We start from the raw sequence: 21421 nt of genomic DNA, 5'->3' as shown, positions 1-21421 counted from the left end.
ATCTTTGCAAGTAGTGAAACAGTGTTGCAATGTCTGTTTCTGTATCACCTCCTTTCCTCTCGATTTCTGACTGTTTCTATCCAATAAATAAATAAAGATAATACAAACATTTTCTTTCTTAAAAAGGTATGCCTAAAAAATCTGGTTAGAATAAATCATGGAACATTTGTGTGTAGTAAAGTACAAACAGATTAAAGATAATTGGTTTATAGTATAAGCTGTAAAAGCCAGTCAAATTCTAAAATTTACATTCAGTTTAATTTACATCACAATTGTTGACATAAACAGACTAATTCACAAACATGTTCTGGTCACCATTTTTCCCTTACAAATTATTTAAAAGCACCAAGGATTTAGCCCTATGCAATTATTCAAAAGGTAAAAATGTGGAATCTCTTAGATGGGTTTTTTTGACAGTATCTAAGATAATAATGTTGGGGGTGAGGGTTCAATAGCACAATAAACTAATTAGTCTGCCTTTTGAAATCAAACATTTAATGTTTTCATTAAAGTGTGTCAATACAATTTCAAACTTGAACTGTAAGACCAAGCCCAGGAATTGAGAGGAAACAATTTTCCACAAAGAAAGTACACTGGGCAATCTTCAACTTCAGCTGCATCAATATAGGTCACGATGATTATAGTCAGCCAGTATTATCCAGATTATCGAGTATTAACCTGACAAGAGAAAAACCCAAGTTTTAATACTTGTAATGACTGAATTTTAAAAAACATTTAAAAAATTTTATTTATTATTGGATAGACAGAGAGACACCTGCAGCTCTACTTTACCACTCATGAAGCTTTCTCCCTACAGGTGGGATGACAGAATTTTAATGACAGAAGATACTTAAGATAATTATTCAAATCCAGTCAATTCTTATAATGGAAAAAGATTGTACAATATAAGTTAACATTTACCAAGCTCCTCTCCCTTAGTTAAAAACAAACAAAACCCCAGACATTTCTGAACTTGTAAGAAAATTAACAATCCATACTTACCACGTCATCAATTTTTAGAATGCTCCGTACAGTTTCAGTGGCAAGAGTCAGTGCACTGACTGAAACCAACAGAGGCTGGACAACCATTTCCTCCAAAATGTTGGAAATACCACCCTGCAAAATAAGCACAAAGTTAATAAACATCACCAACCATTAGCTTTCTCTTGGGTCTTGTCAAGGGTAAACATTGTTCTATACTGTAGATTGTATTTCAATTAAAATTTGGAAAAAAAAAAAAAAAAAAAAGAATGTTGGGTGGCTCAACCCTAACTTCAAAGAAACTCCTCCTTAGGATCTTCCCCCCCTTTTTCTAAATCACTTCAGTAATGACAAACTTTGAACATTTCAATATTAAGTAACATTTTCTATAATACGATAGTTAAATCATTACCTTTCGGACATTTATGCCTGAAGTTTTTTCTCCTTGAGCATGCCGGTTTCTTAGTTCTGTTACAGTAGAAATGGGATTCAGGCCAGCATTTTCAGCTAGTGTAGATGGAATGACTTCCATAGCATCTGCAAAAGCACGAACGCAGTAGGCTTCCATACCACTTAATGTACGTGAATACTCGGTCAACCGCAGGGCCAACTCTATTTCTGGAGCACCACCTCCTGCAATAAGGGCTCTGAAATCCACAAGTGTGTATCTTTAGCTAATTTTATCCAAATAATGTACTACTTCTATCTTTAAAATAGTGAAAATGCAAAAAGGTTCAAAATGTTACACAGTAATTGATTTTACCTCTTTTTCACTAAACAGCGAATAACGCAAAGAGCATCATGAATAGAACGTTCAGCTTCTTCAATCACCAGTTTGTTAGAACCTCGAACAACAATTGTGACAGTTTTTCCAGGGCTTGTGCATCCTGTAATCTTTAGTAATAAACAAATCCTAAATTAGGTCTTTTAAGTAAGGGTTGGGAAAAAAAAAATCCCAAAACATTCCCACAAACAAAAGTGTAATTATAATACTGTTACCTTGAGAAGTTTGCCAGAACCATCTAAATTGACCTCCTCAGCTAATTCAGCTGATCCCAGCATGTCAGCAGTGAACTGGTCAATATGAGCAACTGGTTTGGTTCCAATTGTCTAGAAAAGTAGTCAAATACACAAATGAACAGCATATTTGATTAGTGGACATTTTCACACATACATTAAGAATTATTTTAGGGGGCTAGCATAACAGGACACCTGACTCACATGTGTGATGCTGGGGTTGAATCCCTGTGCTTAGAAGTACTAAGGACAGACCCAAGCAGAGCTTCATGGACTGTTGAGCTATGCTTGGCATCTATTTGGCTTGTGGTGGTGGTGGGGATTGAACCTGGGACCTCAAAGCCTCAGGCATGAAAGCTGTTTCACATAACCATTATGCTATCATCCCACCCCACCTCTCTCCAAAAAAAAAAAAGTTTTCTTTTACCTTGCAAATGAATTCTATATCTTCTCTTTCAATATCCTTTACCACCATAATCTTCATTTTGTTCAGGAAGTGTAATGCAAGGTCACTTAGAGCATCTCTAAAATGCAAAATCAACAATCAAAATCAATAAGTACTGGCTTATTAAAAAGTCGCCATTCAACTACTTGTTATAGTTTTCTATACTGTGGGTGTTTAAATAGTCATGATTAAGTTGTACCCCTCTTATCCTATGGTTTAGTCAATGTTTCCTTTTTATAAAAATTAAAAACAAAATGGTCATGACTTAAATAACTTATAAAGGATGGTTAGTTTACTAAGTTTCTGAGCACTCAGTTCTTACTAAACTACAAATATTTCCAGTGGATAATATGAAAATATATTTATTGATATCACTGTTTATAAAAAAACAATAACCAAATAATCTCTGAAAATTAAAACGTTATTGATACTTCATGAATTTAGAATATTCAAGATGCCACAAATTTGCACAATTTTCTAGAATGTCCCTCATAACAACTCTGTCATTCTGGAATAGTCGATTCTCCTTTTCCCTGCCCCCATTAGACTTCCCCTTCTTCTCTCCTCTCCCTCTCACTTCCTCTTAATAGGTGGGGATCCCCCCCCAAAGACACAGAATAAAAAATAGGGTTAGGGGGCTGTGGATTTATGCAATGACTCATGCCTGAGGCTAGGAGGTCCCAGGTTTAAATTCCCCAGAACCACAGAAGAATGCTCTTGTAGTTGTGTTATCTTTTTTTTTTTTTAAATTTATTTAAGAAAGGATTAGTGAACAAAAGCATAAGGTAGGAGGGGTACAACTCCACACAATTCCCACCATCCAATCCCCATAACCCACCCCCTCCCATGATAGCCTTCCCATTCTCCAGCCCTCTGGGAGCATGGACCCAGGGTCGTTGAGGGTTGCAGAAGGTAGAAGGTCTGGCTTCTGTAATTGCTTCCCCAGTTGTGTTATCTTTCTGTATCTTTCTTATTAAAAACAAAAGAAAAAACAGGGAGTTGGGTGGTAGCGTAATGGGTTAAGCGCACATGGTGCAAAGTGCAAGGACCAGCGTAAGGATCCTGGTTCAAGCACCCGGAGTTGCTTCACAGGCGGTGAAGCAGGTCTGTAGGTGTCTTTCTCTTCCTTCATCTTTCCATTTCTCTCTGTCCTATCAAACAATGATGAAATCAATAACAACATCAATAGCTACAACAATAAAAAACAATAGCAACAAAAGGAAAAATGAATAAATATAAAAAACAAAACAATGTGTCCAGTAGGTGGCGCAGTGGCTAAGGCACTAGACTCTCAAGCATGAGATCTTGAGTTCAATCCCCTGCAGCAATCCCCTGTCTGGTTCTTTCTCTCTCCTCCTATCTTTCTCATTAATAAATAAATAAAATCTTAAAAAACAAAACAAAACATAACCCTGGACCAAACTTTCTGAGGCTCTAAGGTCCTGGTGGTGCCAAGGACATCCAATCTTGCCTTTCCGCCCTATGGGTACTCCCTCCCTCCCCCAATAAAGTAATCACAAAACAAAACAAATTAGACCAGGGAAATTACTTAGCAATACTGTACATGTATAAGGCCTTGGGTTCATTTGCTAGCACATCATTAGAACAAACACTGAAGAATTACTTCAATCCAAAGTATATCTAGCATTATTCCAGAGGAAAGAAAAAATAAACCCAGAGCACCTCTGGTTTATGGTAGTAGTGCCAGGGACTGAACCTGGAACTTTGAAGCTCAGGCATAAACACTGACTGTATGCTATCATTTGTATTATCTCTCCAGTCCTCAAAGAGAAATTTTTATTTATTTATTTTTTGTAAGAGACAGAGAAGTAGAATGAATGAGTGAAGAGACCACACCACCAAAGCTTCTTTCACTGCAGTGGGGGGTTAGGCTGACCTGGCAAAGTAGCACACTACCCAAATGCACTATTTCACCTTCAAAGAGAATTTCTAAATTCCAAGGCAAGAAGTTGCATGAGCCTTTAAATAAGCATCTTGGAGAGAGACATACACACATACATATACACAGACACATACATACTTATTTTTAGATAAAGCATAATTTTTTGGAAATAATTTACTTGGAATTTTTACCTTGGTCTGGGAAAATTACCACATATTTAAATTAATACAATAAGAAACTCTAATCTTATTAATGATACTCCAACATTAGATGTTTCTATTCCCCACCTGCAGAGGAGTTGCTTCACAGGCGGTGAAGCAGGTCTGCAGGTATCTTTCTTTCTCCCTCTCTGTCTTCTCCTCCTCTCTCCATTTCTCTGTCCTATCCAACAAACAACATCAATAACAACAATAAAAAAAAATTACTAGGGGGGGACCCAAAACAATTAACATACCTTAGAATAGACTTCTGTATGAAAAGAACATTGCATCCTGCTTTTTTAATTTGCTTCACTAAATTTAGAATATAGGCTCTCTCTTCTCGCAACACTCGGTCCATCTGGGCATAGTCAGAAACTACTATTTGATTATCCATCTGTTTAGAAAAAGAACAATAGTATCAAATTGAAAAACCATGACTTTAAATTCAACCAAAATCATACTAAATAAGAAATTTAGCATAGGCATGAACAGAAAAGATATGGAAAGATCTTTTTTTTTTTTTTTTTTAAGATTTTATTTATTTATGAGAAAGATAGGGGAGAGAAAGAACCAGACATCACTCTGGTACATATGCTGCCAGGGATTGAACTCAGGACCTCATGCTTGAGAGTCTAGTGCCTTAGCAACTGCGCCACCTCCTGGACCACAGGAAAGATCTTTTAACTCAGGTTCTTTACTTTCTTCTAAACACTCCAGCTTATTTCTGTATCCACATGTGTATGTGTCAGGAATTGAACTGAGTGTCTCATACTATGAAGTATGCAGTCAACCAGTGAACATATATCCCTAGTCTTAATGTATTTTTTCTTTACAAGTACATTTTTGATAACCAATACAAAATGACAGTTCCTTGATGATTCACTTTACACAAATGTTAATGTACTGCTGAAATAAATTCCACTGCCTCCCTTTTTTATTTTTAAAAATTTACTTTTTAGGGGGCCAGGCAGTGGTGCGTAAGGTTAAGTGCACACAGTAGGAAGTGAAAAGGATCCCAGTTTGAGCTCCTGGCTCCCCACCCTGCAGGGGGTCACTCCACAAGCAGTAAAGCAGGTCTGCAGGTGTCTATCTTTATCCCTCCCTTTCTATCTTCCACCCCCTCTCAATTTCTGTCTCATAGAAAAATGGCTGCAGGAGCAGTGGATTTGTAGTGTAGGCACTGAGCCACAGCAATAATCCACTGCTCCTGGCAGGTTTTTTTTTCTCTTCTTTCTCCATTCTACTGGATAGGACAGAGAGGGGAGGGAGAAGTAGGGAGAAAGATAGATACCTGCAAATCTGCTTCACCGCTTGCGAAGTGATCCCCTCTGCAGCGGGGGGAGAGGGGGCCTGCAAACTGGGATCCTTGCACTTTGTACTATGTGCATTTAACCCAGTATACCCCCTTCTTTCTATTTTTATTAGACAGGACAGAGAGAAGTTGAGAGAAAAGGGGGAGGTAGAGTGGGAGAAAGATAAGATACCAGTAGACCTGGTCACTGATTGTGAAGCATTCCCCCTACAAGTGGGGAGCATGAGCCCAAATCTAGCTCCTTTAGTATGGTAATATGTGCACTTAACTAGGTCTACCACCATCCAGTCCCAGTCCCCCATTACTCTTTTTTTTAAATCAGAGTACTGCTCAGTTCTGGCTTATGATGGTGGTGGTGGTGGTGAACTGAACCTGGGACTTTAAAGCCTCAGGCATATGAATCTCTTTGCGTAACTATTACTCTATCTATTCCAGCCTCCCACTGCTTCCTTTTAATGTTAATAGTTTGATATCCATACTGGCATGCTGCAAGGAGGTACCACAGATCTTGTGTGTAATAAAGACTAGAAAACAGTATTAATTTTATATAAACTTCTGAGGAGTAAATAGGTAGCCCATATGCCAACAAAATAAAATGAGAGCAAATCTGAGGTAACAAAAATCAAGTATCTATGTAAAATTGCTGACAGGACCCTATACCTATGTGCGGTTCTACTCACACTGATAGGATTTTCCCCCTCTTCTTTTCTCCAGAGAGATACTGGGGTGTGTATGTATGTGTGTGTGTGTGTGTGTGTGTGAGAGAGAGAGAAGCAGGACCTCTGGTGCTTAAGGTTATTGTGAAATACCTGAGTCCCTTAATATAGGTATTTATCTTCATCTATGAAGTCAATGCTTAACTACTATGAAATAGCCAATTAAAAAAAAAATAGCCAAGTAAAGTCATGTAGTTTGTTTCATATGGCACCTAACAATTATGATTTAAATCTCTAAAATTCCATTAGTTCTTTTAGAACTTAATATAGTTATAGTAGCACCAACATTTTCTATTTTGATTATAGTGAACAAAAAAGTCTATGCTATCACAAAGTTAAACATATCAACAAGGAATCTTTCATTTGGTTCTACTTACATCTGTTTTTGGAGCAGATAAGCAAAACTGAATAAGACCAATCTTAGCCTTTTCAACTCTGGTTATGCCAGAATTTGCCACCCTCTGAGTGAGAACCAGTCCTTCCACCAACTCACAGTCATCAATTGTCCCACTGGGGAAAAAAAAAACAAACAAAAAACCCTGCAAGTTTAGTAGACTGTTAACATATTAAAAAAAAAAAAAAAGCTGAAACCGATTAGTTAATTACTGACTTAACATTTCAAAGTTTAAAATTCCACCTCCACATATTTATCACTGTATCTACCACCAAATTTATTGTGCCCCTCCATGTATTCAACCACTCCCCCCCTTTGATAGCTACAATCTTTAGTGTATAAAATAGCCTGTTATATTGGTCCATGAAGGATGATAAATGACATAGTGGGGATGTATTGTTAAATGGGAAACTGGGGAATGTTATGCATGTACAAACTATTGTATTTACTGTTGAATGTAAAACATTAATTACCCAATAAAGAAATAAATTAATAAAATAAAAAGACAAAAACAATAGCCTGTTACCTTTCAGTTAATATTTATTTAAAGTGGGAGTTGGGCAGTAGCGCAGTGGGTTAAGCGCAGGTGGCGCTAAGCGCGAGGACTGGCCTAAGGATCCTGGTTTGAGCCCCTGGCTCCCCACCTGCAGTGGAGTCCCTTCACAGGTGGTGAAGCAGGTCTGCAGGTGTCTATCCCCCCCCAATCTCCCCCTCCTCTCTCCATTTCTCTCTGTCCAACAACAATGACATCAGTAACTACAACAAAGGCAGTAAAAGGGATTAAATAAAATAATAAAAAAATATTAAAAGTCAGAGATACTTACCCAAGCTTCTTAACTATTTTAATATCTCTAAGATCCACACCAGTAGCTGTGGCTGGGTCAATCACTTTCATCACTGCATTTACACTCATTGGAGAAAGCAGACTTGAATACTGAGAGACAACCTAGAATTATACATAGAAAAAAAAATACAGTCAGCAAAATAAACAAGTCACAATAAAAAAGTCCTAGTTTTTTTTTAAATTTTTATTTTTTTATTTTCCAGGGTTACTGCTGGGCTTGGCGCCTGAACTACGAATCCATTGTTCCTGAAGGCCACTTTTCCCATTTTGTTGTCCTTGTTGTTATTGTTGCCACTGCTGCTGTTGGATATGACAGAGAAATCGAGAGGAGGAGAAGACAGAGAGAGGGAGAGAAAGATAAAAGACACTTGCAGACTTGCTTCACTGCTTGTGAAGGACCCCCTTGCAGGTGGAGAGCCGGAAGCTTTAACCGGGATCCTTACATGGATAAGTCCTAGTTCTTTCCCACTTAGTTGTCAGTTACCAAGGGTATGTATGCTTGGGGCCAAGCGGCAGCACACTTGGGTGCGCACACACATTACCATCTTCAAGGACCTGGGTTCAAGCCCCCATTCTCCATCTGTAAGAGGGGAAGTGGTGAAGCAGTGCTTCAAGTGCCTCTCCCTATTTCCCTTTCTACCTCTATTTCTGTCTCTACTCAATAAATAAGTTATTCAACAGAAAATTCAAAGATCAAGTTTATTCTATGTGAAAAATTTCAATGATTTTAATCAGCACTTACTATATGCCAGGCATTTTACATTTATATGCTTACTCAATCTTTAGAATGTGAAACAATCACAAAGCTTAGTTAAGTGATGGAGTCAGAACTGAATATAAACTGCCCACATACGATGACAGCTTATAGCCATTATGCCGTTCTATCCATGCTAATCTGGGGAACATTCAACACTATCACCTATTATTCTAGTTTTCCAATTAACATTCAAAGAAAAGGAAAAGATGTTGGGTATATGCATAATGCAGAATACAAAAACAAACAAGAATGTGACAAGTTTCCAAAAAAAAAAAAAAAAATCAACATCAATACTTTTACTTAAAAGTCTGATAAATCTCAGCTCTCTTACCATTTGGTTAAGTTATTTAACTTAATTGAAGCTGTAAAGTGGGGATATACCTGAAAGCCTTAAAATAGTTAAATTTTTACCTGGAAAAATTCAACTATATAAATAATCTTTATGAACTATATGGCATTAAGAAATCTAAAAATAAATAAATAAATAAATCAGCCTAAGAGTTTGGTTCTTATGGTGAGGAACATAGCATAATGGTCATGCAAAAAAAAAAAAAAAAAAAAAAAAAACTATCATGCCTGAGTCTCTGAGGTCCCAGGTTCAATCATCCACATCATCACATCAGAAGCCAGAGCTAAACAGTGCTCTGGTGGGAGGGGAAAAAAAAAAACTTTATTAAAAAAAATTACTGGGAGTCGGGCTGTAGCACAGCGGGTTAAGCGCAGGTGGCGCAAAGTACAAGGACCGGCATAAGGATCCCGGTTCGAACTCCGGCTCCCCACCTGCAGGGGAGTCGCTTCACAGGCGGTGAAGCAGGTCTGCAGGTGTCTATCTTACTCTCCTCCTCTCTGTCTTCCCCTCCTCTCTCCATTTCTCTCTGTCCTATCCAACAACAATAATAACTACAACAATAAAAAAAAAAAAACAAGGGCAACAAAAGGGAATAAATAAAATAAAAAAAAAATTACTTATTTTTTTTGACCATAGCACTGCTCAGTCTGGCTTATAGTGGTGCTGAGGACTGAATTTGGGATCTTTGAGCCTCGGGCATTAAAGCTTTTTGCATAACCATTATGCTGCCTTCTCCCCAGCTCATTTTCTTGTATATATTTATTCCCATTAGGGTTGTTGGGGCTCTGTGCCTATATGATCCTTCTACTCCTGGCAGAGTCCTTTTTTTTGGTTTGTTTGTTTTTTGCCTTTTTTTTTTTTTTTTTTTTTAAGACAGAGGGAGAGAAAAAGATAACTATAACATTGCTCCATCACTCATAAAGCTATTCCCATGCAGTGGCCAAGGGTTCAAACCAGGATCCTCGCACAGGATAGTGTAATGCTTTACCAAGTGAGCTATCTCTTAGCGCCCTTAAACTGATTTTAAAGTGAACCCATAATGTTCTTCTCACCTTTGAGTTCAATGAAGTGGTTGCACTATTTAACAGTGTTTCTCTGTCACTCAGTTCTACAGGTCGAGACATGTCAGCCAAGATTTCAAGACCCTTTTCCAAAGCCTTCTGGAATGACTCAGAAATGATGGTTGGGTGAATCCCTGTTATTTATGAAAGACTAGTTATTTGATTATACCAGGCAAACCGATTTGATGTCTTAAATCTTTTTAAAAAGTCACTGAAATTTCAAGTCAAACAATTTTAAATTATTAACTACAATTACATATAATGATATGAATAACCAATGACTAGTATTCATGACTGTTTATTATTTATGGACTAGATCAGTTATATACTTCTGTATTTAAGGATAAAGCCAAATTGTACACTTTTTAAATCACCACAAATCTGTATCAAGTTGAATCAATAACCAGAATCACCACTATGATTAAATACTACATACCAAAAGCAAGAATCTATACGTTCTCTGCCAATTAACATACACCTAGTGCCACCACCACTCATTTTTTCCCTTTCTTTTTTCTTTTAACTCAACTACTCAGGGATTACACCTGGGACTTCAGAACCTCAGGCATGGGAGTCTCTTTACATAACCATTTTGCTACTTACCCCCAATCCACTTGTTTTTAAAAATATTTTTTTTAAAAATCAAATTCCACTCATTAAGAAGTCTGGCTTAATACATTTTTATTTACTACTTATTACAGGATAGAAACAGAGAGAAGTTGAGAGGATGGGGGAGGTAGAGAAGGAGAGAGATAAAGAGACACCAACATTGCTGCACCACCACTCTTGAAACTTTCACTCTGCAGATGGGGACCAGGGGCTTGAACTTGGGTCTTTGCACACTAATGTGTGCCATTAACCAGGTGTGCCACTGCCTGGCTACAGCTTAATAAATTTTCTAATTCATAAAATAAATGACATAATTAAGTTAAAAATCCCCAATAAAAAGGTGACTTGTTTCAATCATGTTACTAATTCTTTGCCTATATCCAGTAGGCATGTCCTATATCTAGTATGTCCTATATCCTTACCTTTCTGAAGAAGTTTAGTGCAGGAATCCAGCAAAGAGCCAGCAATGATGACCACTGACGTAGTACCATCTCCTGCTTCTATATCTTGAGCTTTAGATAGCTCTACCAGCTAAAATAATACAGATTTGAGTTATTTATAAGAACTAGTGAGAATCCAGTAACATCTAGTACAAATAAATGGCTTTTAAGTGTTACAAATAGAATTTGATCACTTATGTCTAAGTTCAATATGTCTTAGATAACCTGTCTATCTTGGAACTATTTTTGTTGCCCTTGTTTTATTGTTGTTGGATAGGACAGAAAGAAATGGAGAGGAGAGGAAGACAGAGAGGGGGAAAGATAGACACCTGCAGACCTGCTTCACTGCTTGTGAAGGTACTCCCCTGCAGGTGGGGAGCTACAGTGCACAAGGACCCAGGTTCAAGCCCCCAGTCCACATGTGCAAGGGGGAAACTTCACAAGTGGTGAAGCAGTGCTACAGATTTTTCTCCTGTCTCTCCTTTCCTCTCGATTTGTCTCAAAAATAAATACATAAATCTTTTAAATGCACCTTTGGATAATTACAAGGAACTTTTTAACACACAAGGATTTTTTGTTGAGCTAATTCTCATTGATACTGAAACTATAATGATCCTTAGTTGAATTGACAGTGCACCTGGTTTGTCATGAGCACAACACAGGTTTGTGCTTGGTCTCCCACTGCATGGGAGAAAGCTTTGGCATTATGGTTTATTTCCCTCTCTCCTGCCTATATCTGAAAATAAGTCTGCTGGGAACAGTGAAGGCCCAGTGGGAAAGAAAAGGGGGGGGAGGGCGAGGGTAGAGTTGAATTTCTGAAGGCAACTGGACTCAACTAGTCCTAGGAGAGCAATGACTTTGTTAGCTACTTATCACAAACCTAACTGATTCTGCACACAATATTTTGTTCTTTTCATTCTAACACCCAATGAAATAGTAATTTACCAATCCATGTTTTTTTTTTTAAATCTCCTCCTTCTTTAATTATACGGCCCATTTAAGTGTATAACGGTAAAGTGATTCATGCTTGATTATAACCTGCATTAAAAAGTACAATGCTAGGTACACAATATATGCTAAAAATTTGTGTTTAGCACAAAGAGAAAAACACATCATCAAACATCCACCAGTTATCAAACACCACACAAGACTTACTTATTAAATCATACTTACCATTCTGGCTGCTGGATGTAATACTTGCATTTGTTTCAAAATGGTGGCACCATCATTTGTAATGGTCACATCACCTTTTCCATCCTGAATCTAAAAAATTAAGTGTTTTAAAGCAGTTATATTTCATATTTTTAATTCTCTTTACCTAACACTAACGCTATATCCCAATTGCTCTCTTGAATTTACTATTTCTTAGGAAAGAGGTTTAATTTATGCTTGGACAGCCCCATCCTTCCTTCAACAGAGAGGCAGAAAGTGAGAGAGACCACAGCACTAAAGTTTCCTTCAAAGCAGTAGGGGCCAGGTTTAAACCTGGGATTTCAAATTTTCTTATGTTAATATGATGACTTAAGACTAGGCAATGTGTGTGTGTGGGAGGCCAGGTGGTAGTGAAGCGGATTAAATTAAGCACATATGGCCTGAAGCGCCAAGGACCTGTGCAAGGATCCTGGGTTTGAGTCCCTACCTCCTACCCTGGCAAGGGGATCGCTTTACAAGTGGTGAAGCAGGTCTGTAGGTGTTTCTCTCTCTCCCCCTCTCAATTTCTCTCTGTCCTATTCAACAATAGCAACAGCAGTAACAACAATAGCAAGAACAAGAGCAACAAAAGGGAAAAAATAGTTTCCAGGAACAGTGTATTCGTAGTGCAGGCATCACCCCCAGCAATAACCCTGGAGGCAAGGGAGGGGGGAAGACTAGGCAGTAATAGTTAATTATAACAAGAGAAATAGCTGGATGTTGAAGGGTACTTAAAAGTTGATGACCTGGGTTCAAGCACTTGCACGGGAGAAGATTCACAAGTAGTGAAACAGTGCTGTAGATGCCTCTCTCTCTCTCTCAAAAAGGAAAAAACGGGCTTGGCAGTAGCACAGTGGGTTAAGTGCATGTGGCACAAAGTGCAAGGACCAGCGTAAGGATCCTGGTTCAAACTCCGGCTCCCCACCTGCAAGGGAGTCACTTCACAGGAGGTGAAGCAGGACTGTAGGTTTCTTTTTTTTTTTAAATATTTATTTTATTTATTTATTCCCTTTTTGTTGCCCTTGTTGTTTTATTGTTGTAGTTATTATTGTTGTTGTCGTTGTTGGATAGGACAGAGAGAAATGGAGAGAGGAGGGGAAGACAGAGAGGAGGAGAGAAAGATAGACACCTGCAGACCTGCTTCACCGCCTGTGAAGCGACTCCCCTGGAGGTGGGGAGCCGGGGTTCAAACCGGGATCCTTATGCCGGTCCTTGTGCTTTGAGCCACCTGCGCTTAACCTGCTGCGCTACAGCCCGACTCCCTGGTCTGTAGGTTTCTATCTTTCTCTCCCCCTGTCTTTCCTTCCTCTCTCCATTTCTCTCTGTCCTATTCAACAACGACGGCATTAATGACAACAATAATTACAACAATGAAAAAACAAGGGCAACAAAGGGAAAATAAATAAATATATATATAAATAAAAAAGCAAAAACAAAAAAAACGGGGGTCAGGCGGTAGTGCAGAGGGTTAAGTGCATGTGGCACGAAGCACCAGGACCAGCATAAGGATACAGGTTTGAACCCCTGGCTCCCTACCTGCAGGGGAGTTGCTTCACAAGTGGTGAAGCAGGTCTGCAGGTGTCTATCTTTTTCTCCCTCTCTCCATTTCTCTCTGTCCTATCCAACAACAACATCAACTACAACAATTAAACAATAAGGGCAACAAAAAAGAATAAATATTAAAAAAAAAAAAAAAAAAGCAAAAAACCCACTAGGAGTAATTCATTCATCTTGCAGGCACAGAGCCCCAGTGATATCTCTGGTGGAAATAAATGAATAAATTTGAGTTGGCAAAATACCTCACTTGGACAGCATACTCCTTTGCCATGTGTGCAACCCAGGTTCAAACCCAACCTTCATCACATTGAAAGAAGCTACAGTGCTGTGATCTCTTTCACTTTCTTTCTCTGTCTCTATTAAAAAGAAACAAAAATCACACCAAATAAAGCATTACGATTCCTGACCTCACATTAGTAACACCATGAAATCCCCATTTAAAATAGCACCACAAATGTGGAGAATAATTCTTTAAGATTCATTCACTGGAGGACTCAGGTGATAGCGCGGTGGGTTAAGCACAGGTGGCGCAAAGCGCAAGGATCGGCTTAAGGATCCAGGTTCGAGTCCCTGGATCCCCACCTGCAGGGGAGTCGCTTCACAGGTGGTGAAGCAGGTCTGCAGGTGTCTTTCTCTCCCCGTCTTCCCCTCCTCTCTGTCCTATCCAACAACAACGACATCAATAATAACTACAATAGTGGTCCAGGAGGTGGCGCAGTAGATAAAGCACTGGACTCTCAAGCATGAGGTCTTGTGTTCAATCCCTGGCAGCACATGTACCAGAGTGATATCTGGTTCTTTCTCTCTCCTCCTATCTTTCTCATGAATAAATAACTAAAATTAAAAAAAAAAAACAACAATAAAACAAGGGCAACAAAAGGGAATAAAAAACAAAGATTCATTCATTGGGGCTGGGTGGTGGCACACAAGCTACGATGCCAGTGGAGGGTAGATAGCATAATGGTTATGCAAACAGACTCTCATGCCTGAAGTTCCAAAATCCCAGGTTCAAGTCCTCTGCAGCACCATAAGCCAGAGCTAAGCAGTGCTGTTAAATTTTTTTTTACTGTTGACTGTAAATCATTAATCCCACAATAAAGAAATTTAAAAAGCTATAAATCATTCAGCCTCTTACCATTTTATCCATTCCCTTTGGTCCAAGGCTTGTTCTAATAGCATCAGCAACAGCTATAAAAAGAAGAGGGGGGGGTAAATTAAAAGACTGTAGAGAGCAACACATTTTTTTCTCTCAATCATTTTGTCCTTATTAGGATAGGATACAGTGTACAAGTTTATAGTGCTGCTAAATAAAAACCATTGTCTAGTAATTTAATAGACAGAATATTTTACTCCTGTGTAACTGTATTGAGCTTTACCTTCTGGCACTAACACAAGAACCACACACTGTACTCATGCTATGCCTATGGAAGAATATTGATAATTTACCGGATCTCCCCATAACTATCAAAATGGTGCCATCTAGTTATCAATGAGTTTTGACTGGAAATGGCATTATTTTCTTCATTTCTTAAAACAAAGTGCCAGAGGTGGGGTGCACCTAGTCGAGTGCACACATTACCATGTGCAAAAAGACATGGGCTTGAACTCCCCCACCTGCAGGGGAACACTTCATGATTGGTTAAGCAGGTCTGTAGGTGTCTTTCTCCCTCTAACTTCCCCTCCCCCCAATTTCTCTGTCCTGTCAAATAAAATAGAAAGGAAAAAAATGGCCACAGGAGAAGCAAATTCATAGTGCTGGCACTAAGCCCCATGGATAATCCTGACGGCAATAACACACACACACACCAACAACCACCAAAATTGCAACAGAGAAGTCTAGACTTCCTAACAAACCATGTAATTCACATTTTTACTCCATCTTTCCTAACTACAGTACAACTTGATTTGTTTTGTTCACTGATAAAGATGGCATATAGATAACCTAGAGCAAAAACACTCCTCTGGCACCAAAGTAGGAAAAGGGAAGGAAAAAAACCTTAATGGAACAGTAAAACTAAAATCTATGCTCTGAAACACTGGCACACATATATTTATATATAATGTTTCTATCTTATTCACTTAATTCTTTTTAAAATTTATTTATTTATTATTGGATAAAGCCAGAAAAAAACTGCGAGGGGAGAAGGAGGTAGAGAGAGACACCTGCAGTCCTGCTTCATCCCTTGTGAAGTGTTCCCAGTTCAAGCCCCTGGTCCTACCTGCAGGGGAAAAGCTTCTAAGAAAAATTGTGCCTCATTAACAGTACTCAACTTCCTTTCTCTGACCAAAAAAAAAAAAAAAAAAAAATCAAATCAGGAGTTGGGTGGTAGTGCAGCAGGTTAAGTGCAGGTGGTGCGAAGGACGGGGGGGGGCAAGGATCCCAGTTTGAGCCCCCCCCCCCACCTACAAGGGAGTCTTGTCTGCAGGTGTCTATCTTTCCCCCCCCCCCCCCCCGTCTTCCCCTCCTCTCTCCATTTCTCTCTGTCCTAACAACAACATCAATAACAAAACAACAAAAACAAAAAAAAACCAAGGGCAACAAAAGGGAAAATAAATTAAAAAAAAAATCAATGTGGTCCAGGAGGTGGTGCAGTGGATAAAACATTGGATTCCCAAGCATGAGGTCTTGAGTTCAATCCCTGGCAGCACCATGTACCAGAGTGATGTCCAGTGTTCTTTCTCTATCTTTATGAATAAATAAAATCTTAAAAAAAAATCAGGAGTTGGGTGGTAGCTCAGCGTTAAGGTTAAGCATACCTGGTGCAAAGCGCAAGGACTGGTGTAAGGATCCTGCTTGGAGCCCCCAGCTCCCCACCTGCAGGGGAGTCGCTTCACAAGAAGTAAAGCAGGTCTGCAGGTGTCTTTCTCTCCCCCTCTCCTCTCCATTTCTCTCTGTCCTATCCAATAATGACTACATTAATAACATCAAGAACAATGAAAAACAAGGGTAACAAAAGGGAGAATAAATATAAAAAAAAAACCCAAGCCTTCCATTTTTCACTCATCCCATGTTTATAATAGGGCTGATTCTAATCATTAAGGCATACAAATAACACAATGTTTCCCCACTATAAGGTGTAAATAAGAATAGTCTTAAAGTGCTTGAAAGAAAATACCTAATATAATTTTTAAAAAATTAAAAAATTATATTCTGGGGCCAGGTGGTAGAGCACCTGGTTAAGTACACACATTACAATGCTCAAGGATCTGGGTTCAAGCCCCTGGTCCTGCTGGGGGAAAGCTTCATGAGTGGTGAGGCAGGGCTGCAGGTGTCTATCTCTCTTCATATCTACCTTCCCCTTCCCTCTCAATTTCTCTGTGTCTCTACCCAATAATAAATAAAAACTACTACACTTTCCGGTATAAGGCCTGGATGTCAAAGAACTTTCTGTAAGTAGACGGATTCATTTTAAAAATGTTTCAAGTAGTCTGGGAGGTGGTACAGTGATAAAGCTTTGGACTCTCAAGCATGAGGTCCCGAGTTCAATCCCCAGCAGCACATGTGCCAGAGCGATGTCTGGTTCCTTTCTCCTGTCTTTCTCATAAATAAATTCTTTTTTTGAAAAGAATGCTTCAATATCCATACATTCATTTATTCTTATTGCCAACAAGGGTTATCTATGGGGTTCAATGCCTGTCTGCAACCCCCCCTCCTTTCCTTTCTTTCTCCTCTTTTGGACAGGACAAAGAGAAATGGAGAGAAGATACCTGAAGCCCTGCTTCATTGCTACTGCAGGAGGTTTAAACTTGCTTAGGGTAACATGCATTATCACTGCCTGGTCGCACTTCAACATCCTAGAAGAGTTATATTTGTATGGCCAGGGAGACAGTAAAAAGACAGCAAAATACTTTCATACCTGAGACTCTGAGGACTCAGGTTTATCCTCAGCATTATCATAAGCCAGAGCTGGGCAGTGCTCTGTTTTTTCCTGTTTTTCCCTCATTATAATAAAGAAAAATGGGAGTTGGGCGGTAGCGCAGCAGGTTAAGTGCACCTGGCGCAAAGCACAAGGATCCCAGTTGGAGCCCCTGGCTCCCCACCTGCAAAGGAGTTGCTTCATAGGTGGTGAAGCAGGTCTGCAGGTATCTATCTTTCTCTCTGTCCCCGTCTTCCCCTCCTCTCCATTTATCTCTGTCCTAGCCAACAACAACATCAATAACAATAATAACAATGATAAAACAAGAACAAAAGGGAATAAACAAATTAAAAAAAAAGAAAAGGGAGTCGGGCAGTAGCGCAGTAGGTTCAGTGCAGGTGGCGCAAAGCGCGAGGACAGGCATAAGGATCCTGGTTCAAGCCCCTGGATCCCCACCTGTTGGGGAGTCGCTTACAATCGGTGAAGTAGGTCTGCAGGTGTCTATATTTCTCTCCCCCTCCTCTCTCCATTTCTCTCAGTCCTATCCAACAATGACGATATCAATAACTACAACAATAAAAACAAGGCCAACAAATGGGGAAATAAATACTAAAAAAAAAAAAAAGTTTTATTTGTAATATTACTATATTTTAGTCTTACGTGAAGTATCTAGAAAGCACTATCCAAAAAAAGTAAAGGTTTTAGATTACTTACATCTCTGAAAATGTTTAGTCCAATATTTTGTGTGGCATACAATACCTGTACATTATATGTTAATCATGCTGAATATGAATAGCATTAGAACTATTACTTTTGTATATTTTTTTACATCAGTCAACAGTACTATTACCTCTTTTTTTAAGATCAAAATAAAAAAACTGGCTCCCCTAAAATAAAGTCAAGATGCATCTGGTAATCTGTCTAAATGGAAAAATTAGTCGGGCTCCTTGATCCTTGTTCTATAAACATTCCTTAAAACCAGGTTCATAAATAATTTAGGAGACTTTTCCTTCCTCCATGCATACCTCCAGTGTACAGTTCAATTATCTATGCACTGTCATCTACTGAGGAACAACCTATAGTTGCAGAAAGTATGCCAAACCCTTCCTACATCTGGCCCTGACCACAGATACTATGAGTCTAATCCACTGATGGACCCCTCTCTTTACCATCACTGGTCACTCCCATCAGGACCGCCACTGAAAGTCCTTCTGTGGGGCTCTCCTCCACCTGACCCTCACTCTAAACTAGCGATGTTAAGGACTGCCCCACTCTCTGAAGGGAGGCTGGGTCATCCTACTGTGCCACGGAAAGAAGACGGATCCAGTAATGAGTGCAGCCTAGAATGTTCCTAGCTATGGCCATGGACTGCAAGCGCTCACTGACAAGGACTGAGAGGTTTACACAGGCTCTTGTTCTAAATAGGAATATACACAGGCCCCTGGTCAGATTGATGTGGTAAACAGTTCACTGTATTACATCTATTTTTAAAGTCTGGGAGCTACTCTCTGCCTTAACTTAGCTTTCAAGTTCTATGTCTACTGACACCATCCTCCCAGACAGTATTTCTAGTCTACCTCCATGCTAGCTATCAAGTTCAAACAGATTACTAAAGTCCTGGGCTGCTAGGAATATAATTTCTTTCCACCTTAAGATCCCTATTCTCATCTTCTCTATACCTAGTCTTTGGTTTACTTGTCAAACAGTTTGTCCTGCTTTATATCTTTCTGTCTTTTAGCCACCAAATTGCAAACGCTACTTCAATCCCATCCTGACCTTCGGCAGATGACTACCAACATGTCCCTAACCTCACCTCTCCAGAGCCCTACACTAGCAGGCAGACAGAAGCAAATACAGAAACCAGAACTCCTTCCTTCTGCACCCCCAAGACAATATTGGTCTATACTCCCAGAAGAAATGTTAGAGGATGACTAGAGGGCTCTGAGCCCCAATTCCACCACGACTCGAAAAGATTCCTGGAGACAAATATTTCGAATTTTAGGGGACTAAGGCCCAGAACGCGGAAAATACAAACGCCTTATCTGGAGTCCTGAATTACCGGCAGAAAAAAAAAAAAAGGTTCTTCCGGAAAACTGCCTTTATGCGAGTACAAGAGGCGATTTTATGAAAGAAGAGAGTCACGCCGACCTAAGACCCGCGTGAAAATGTAGAGCTCGACCCCGCAGCGCTACGGTTCAGGCCCCGGGAGCGATACCTTTGGCCGCGGAAATGTTGCTGAAGCGGATCTGGGCCGGTTTATCGCGGTCCTGATAGGCATTTTTCCCGCGGCCGCCAGCAGCTCCTGCAGGCCCGCCGGTTCGGGGTGCTACGTTCTCTGGCATGGTAAACTCAGCTGGGTCTGCGTGGACTCTGAAAAGACGGATGGATGTGGATTCCAAACGACCACGATGTAACGGTACACCACCACAGCCTCTACGAATCTTCCAGAAAGCGGCGCTGGGAAGAGGCGGAGGGGGAGAAGGGAGGGCCTTTTTGGAGGCGCGGCACCAGCATGACGTAACAGGCTGCCCGCCGCGCGCCGGGTGAGATGTTTGTCTGGGGCGGTGGCGTGGTGGGGGTGTTCAAATCGGGTCTTGCGGGGTATGCTGTCTGGGGTTGCTAGGGATCAGGGACGTTATGGGGTGGAGTTTTGCGTAACACAAAGAGATTATAGCAATTGTAAAGGCGGATGTTAGGACACCCACATCTCCCCACTCCTCCCTCCTGGGCCTTAAGGTCCCCTAGGTTAACTCAATCAGCCTGTCAGGCTGTTACTGGATAACTGAGCCCGGATTGTGCTGCGCTCAATTCCTCCTGATTGGCTGGAACTGAGGAATTGAGTCGTGGTTTGTTGTTGTTGTTTGTTTGTTTACCCTGTACATCTCGGTTTTATTCTTTTTGAAAAAGAATTAGAAGAAAAACTTGAGGTGGGGTAGAGTCGCCTTACATTGCTCTAAGTATTTGTGTTGATTGTCTCGAATTGATTTTGAGTATTAATTAGAAGTTTCTGTACACCTTGATTAAATCCCAGAGACTCTCAACAGTTTTTTTTTTCTTTTAGTATTTTATTTTAATGAGAGACAGAGAAAGACAACGAGAGAAGGACCAGAACACTGCACAGCTCTTGTTTATGGTGGTGTTGGGGACTGAACCTGGGACCTCAGAGCATCAGGCATGAGAGTCTTGCAGAACCATTATGCTATCTCCCCAGCCCTTCAACAGTTCTGAAGCTACGATTGCCTGCCAGATCAGGACTTCCTGTCTCGTTAGCACAACCCTTTGGTTTTTCTTTAGTTTCTCTTGCACTACCTAGTCACCGACTCTGAGTCTAAACAGTTTAATAACAGTCAAGTCAGATCAATCTTTAGTTACATTAGGTGCTAGAGGTAGTTCTAAATCCTTCCTACAGTTTTATCTCTATTTTATCTGGCATTAGTCCTATGAAATAGATGCCATTAAAGCGGTAAAGCAAGTAAGGCCCAGAGATAGCACACCCTGCTTCGCTGCTGGAGGGAACATTTTATAACCATGCCCTGGCCCCACTGGGGAATACAATACCATGGACGACAGCACTGCGGGGAGCATCAGGACAGTGTGGTGTCTCCCCCCTCCGTTTTTACCCTACTCCCTTTTCTCTTTCTCAAGAAGAAATGAGAAGTAGTGCTCTTTCCTTTGAGCAGGCTTTGGAGTCATTCAGGAAACTTAACAAAAGCAAAGTGCTTATTCTGGAGCTCAATAGGTCGTTCCATAGTGGCAACCTGAGAGGATGGGTTTTTGCAGAGCAAGCT

The 21421-nt window shown here is 40.0% G+C and overlaps 1 protein-coding gene across 1 annotated transcript; it reads right to left on the bottom strand.

Annotated features, from left to right (window-relative positions):
- Positions 1-474: 474 nt before the first annotated feature.
- On the bottom strand, positions 475-20121 carry CCT4 (chaperonin containing TCP1 subunit 4). Its single transcript, XM_016195430.2, has 14 exons — positions 19849-20121; positions 14912-14964; positions 12202-12291; positions 11011-11119; positions 9971-10113; positions 7793-7914; positions 6952-7084; positions 4801-4940; positions 2426-2522; positions 1981-2091; positions 1745-1875; positions 1394-1628; positions 1003-1116; positions 475-678 (listed from the first exon to the last, which is right to left on the bottom strand). Exons 1-14 carry the CDS (start codon positions 19973-19975, stop codon positions 664-666), a joined length of 1620 nt encoding a protein of 539 aa, XP_016050916.1. The 5' UTR covers positions 19976-20121; the 3' UTR covers positions 475-663.
- Positions 20122-21421: the final 1300 nt, after the last annotated feature.

This window comes from Erinaceus europaeus, chromosome 3 (assembly GCF_950295315.1).
Source record: "Erinaceus europaeus chromosome 3, mEriEur2.1, whole genome shotgun sequence".
NCBI lineage: Eukaryota > Metazoa > Chordata > Mammalia > Eulipotyphla > Erinaceidae > Erinaceus > Erinaceus europaeus.
Note: the sequence above shows the minus strand (reverse complement) of the source record. Positions and strands in the feature narration are given on the sequence as shown.

Excerpts from the sequence above, each read along its gene's own strand:
- CCT4 (XM_016195430.2), bottom strand. The coding sequence starts at position 19,975 with ATGCCAGAGAACGTAGCACCCCGAACCGGCGGGCCTGCAGGAGCTGCT. Across the intron at positions 14,965-19,848 it reads CAACATTTCCGCGGCCAAAG|CTGTTGCTGATGCTATTAGA; the intron begins GTATCGCTCCCG and ends TTCTTTTTATAG. Across the intron at positions 4,941-6,951 it reads TATCTGCTCCAAAAACAGAT|ATGGATAATCAAATAGTAGT; the intron begins GTAAGTAGAACC and ends TTTTCTAAACAG.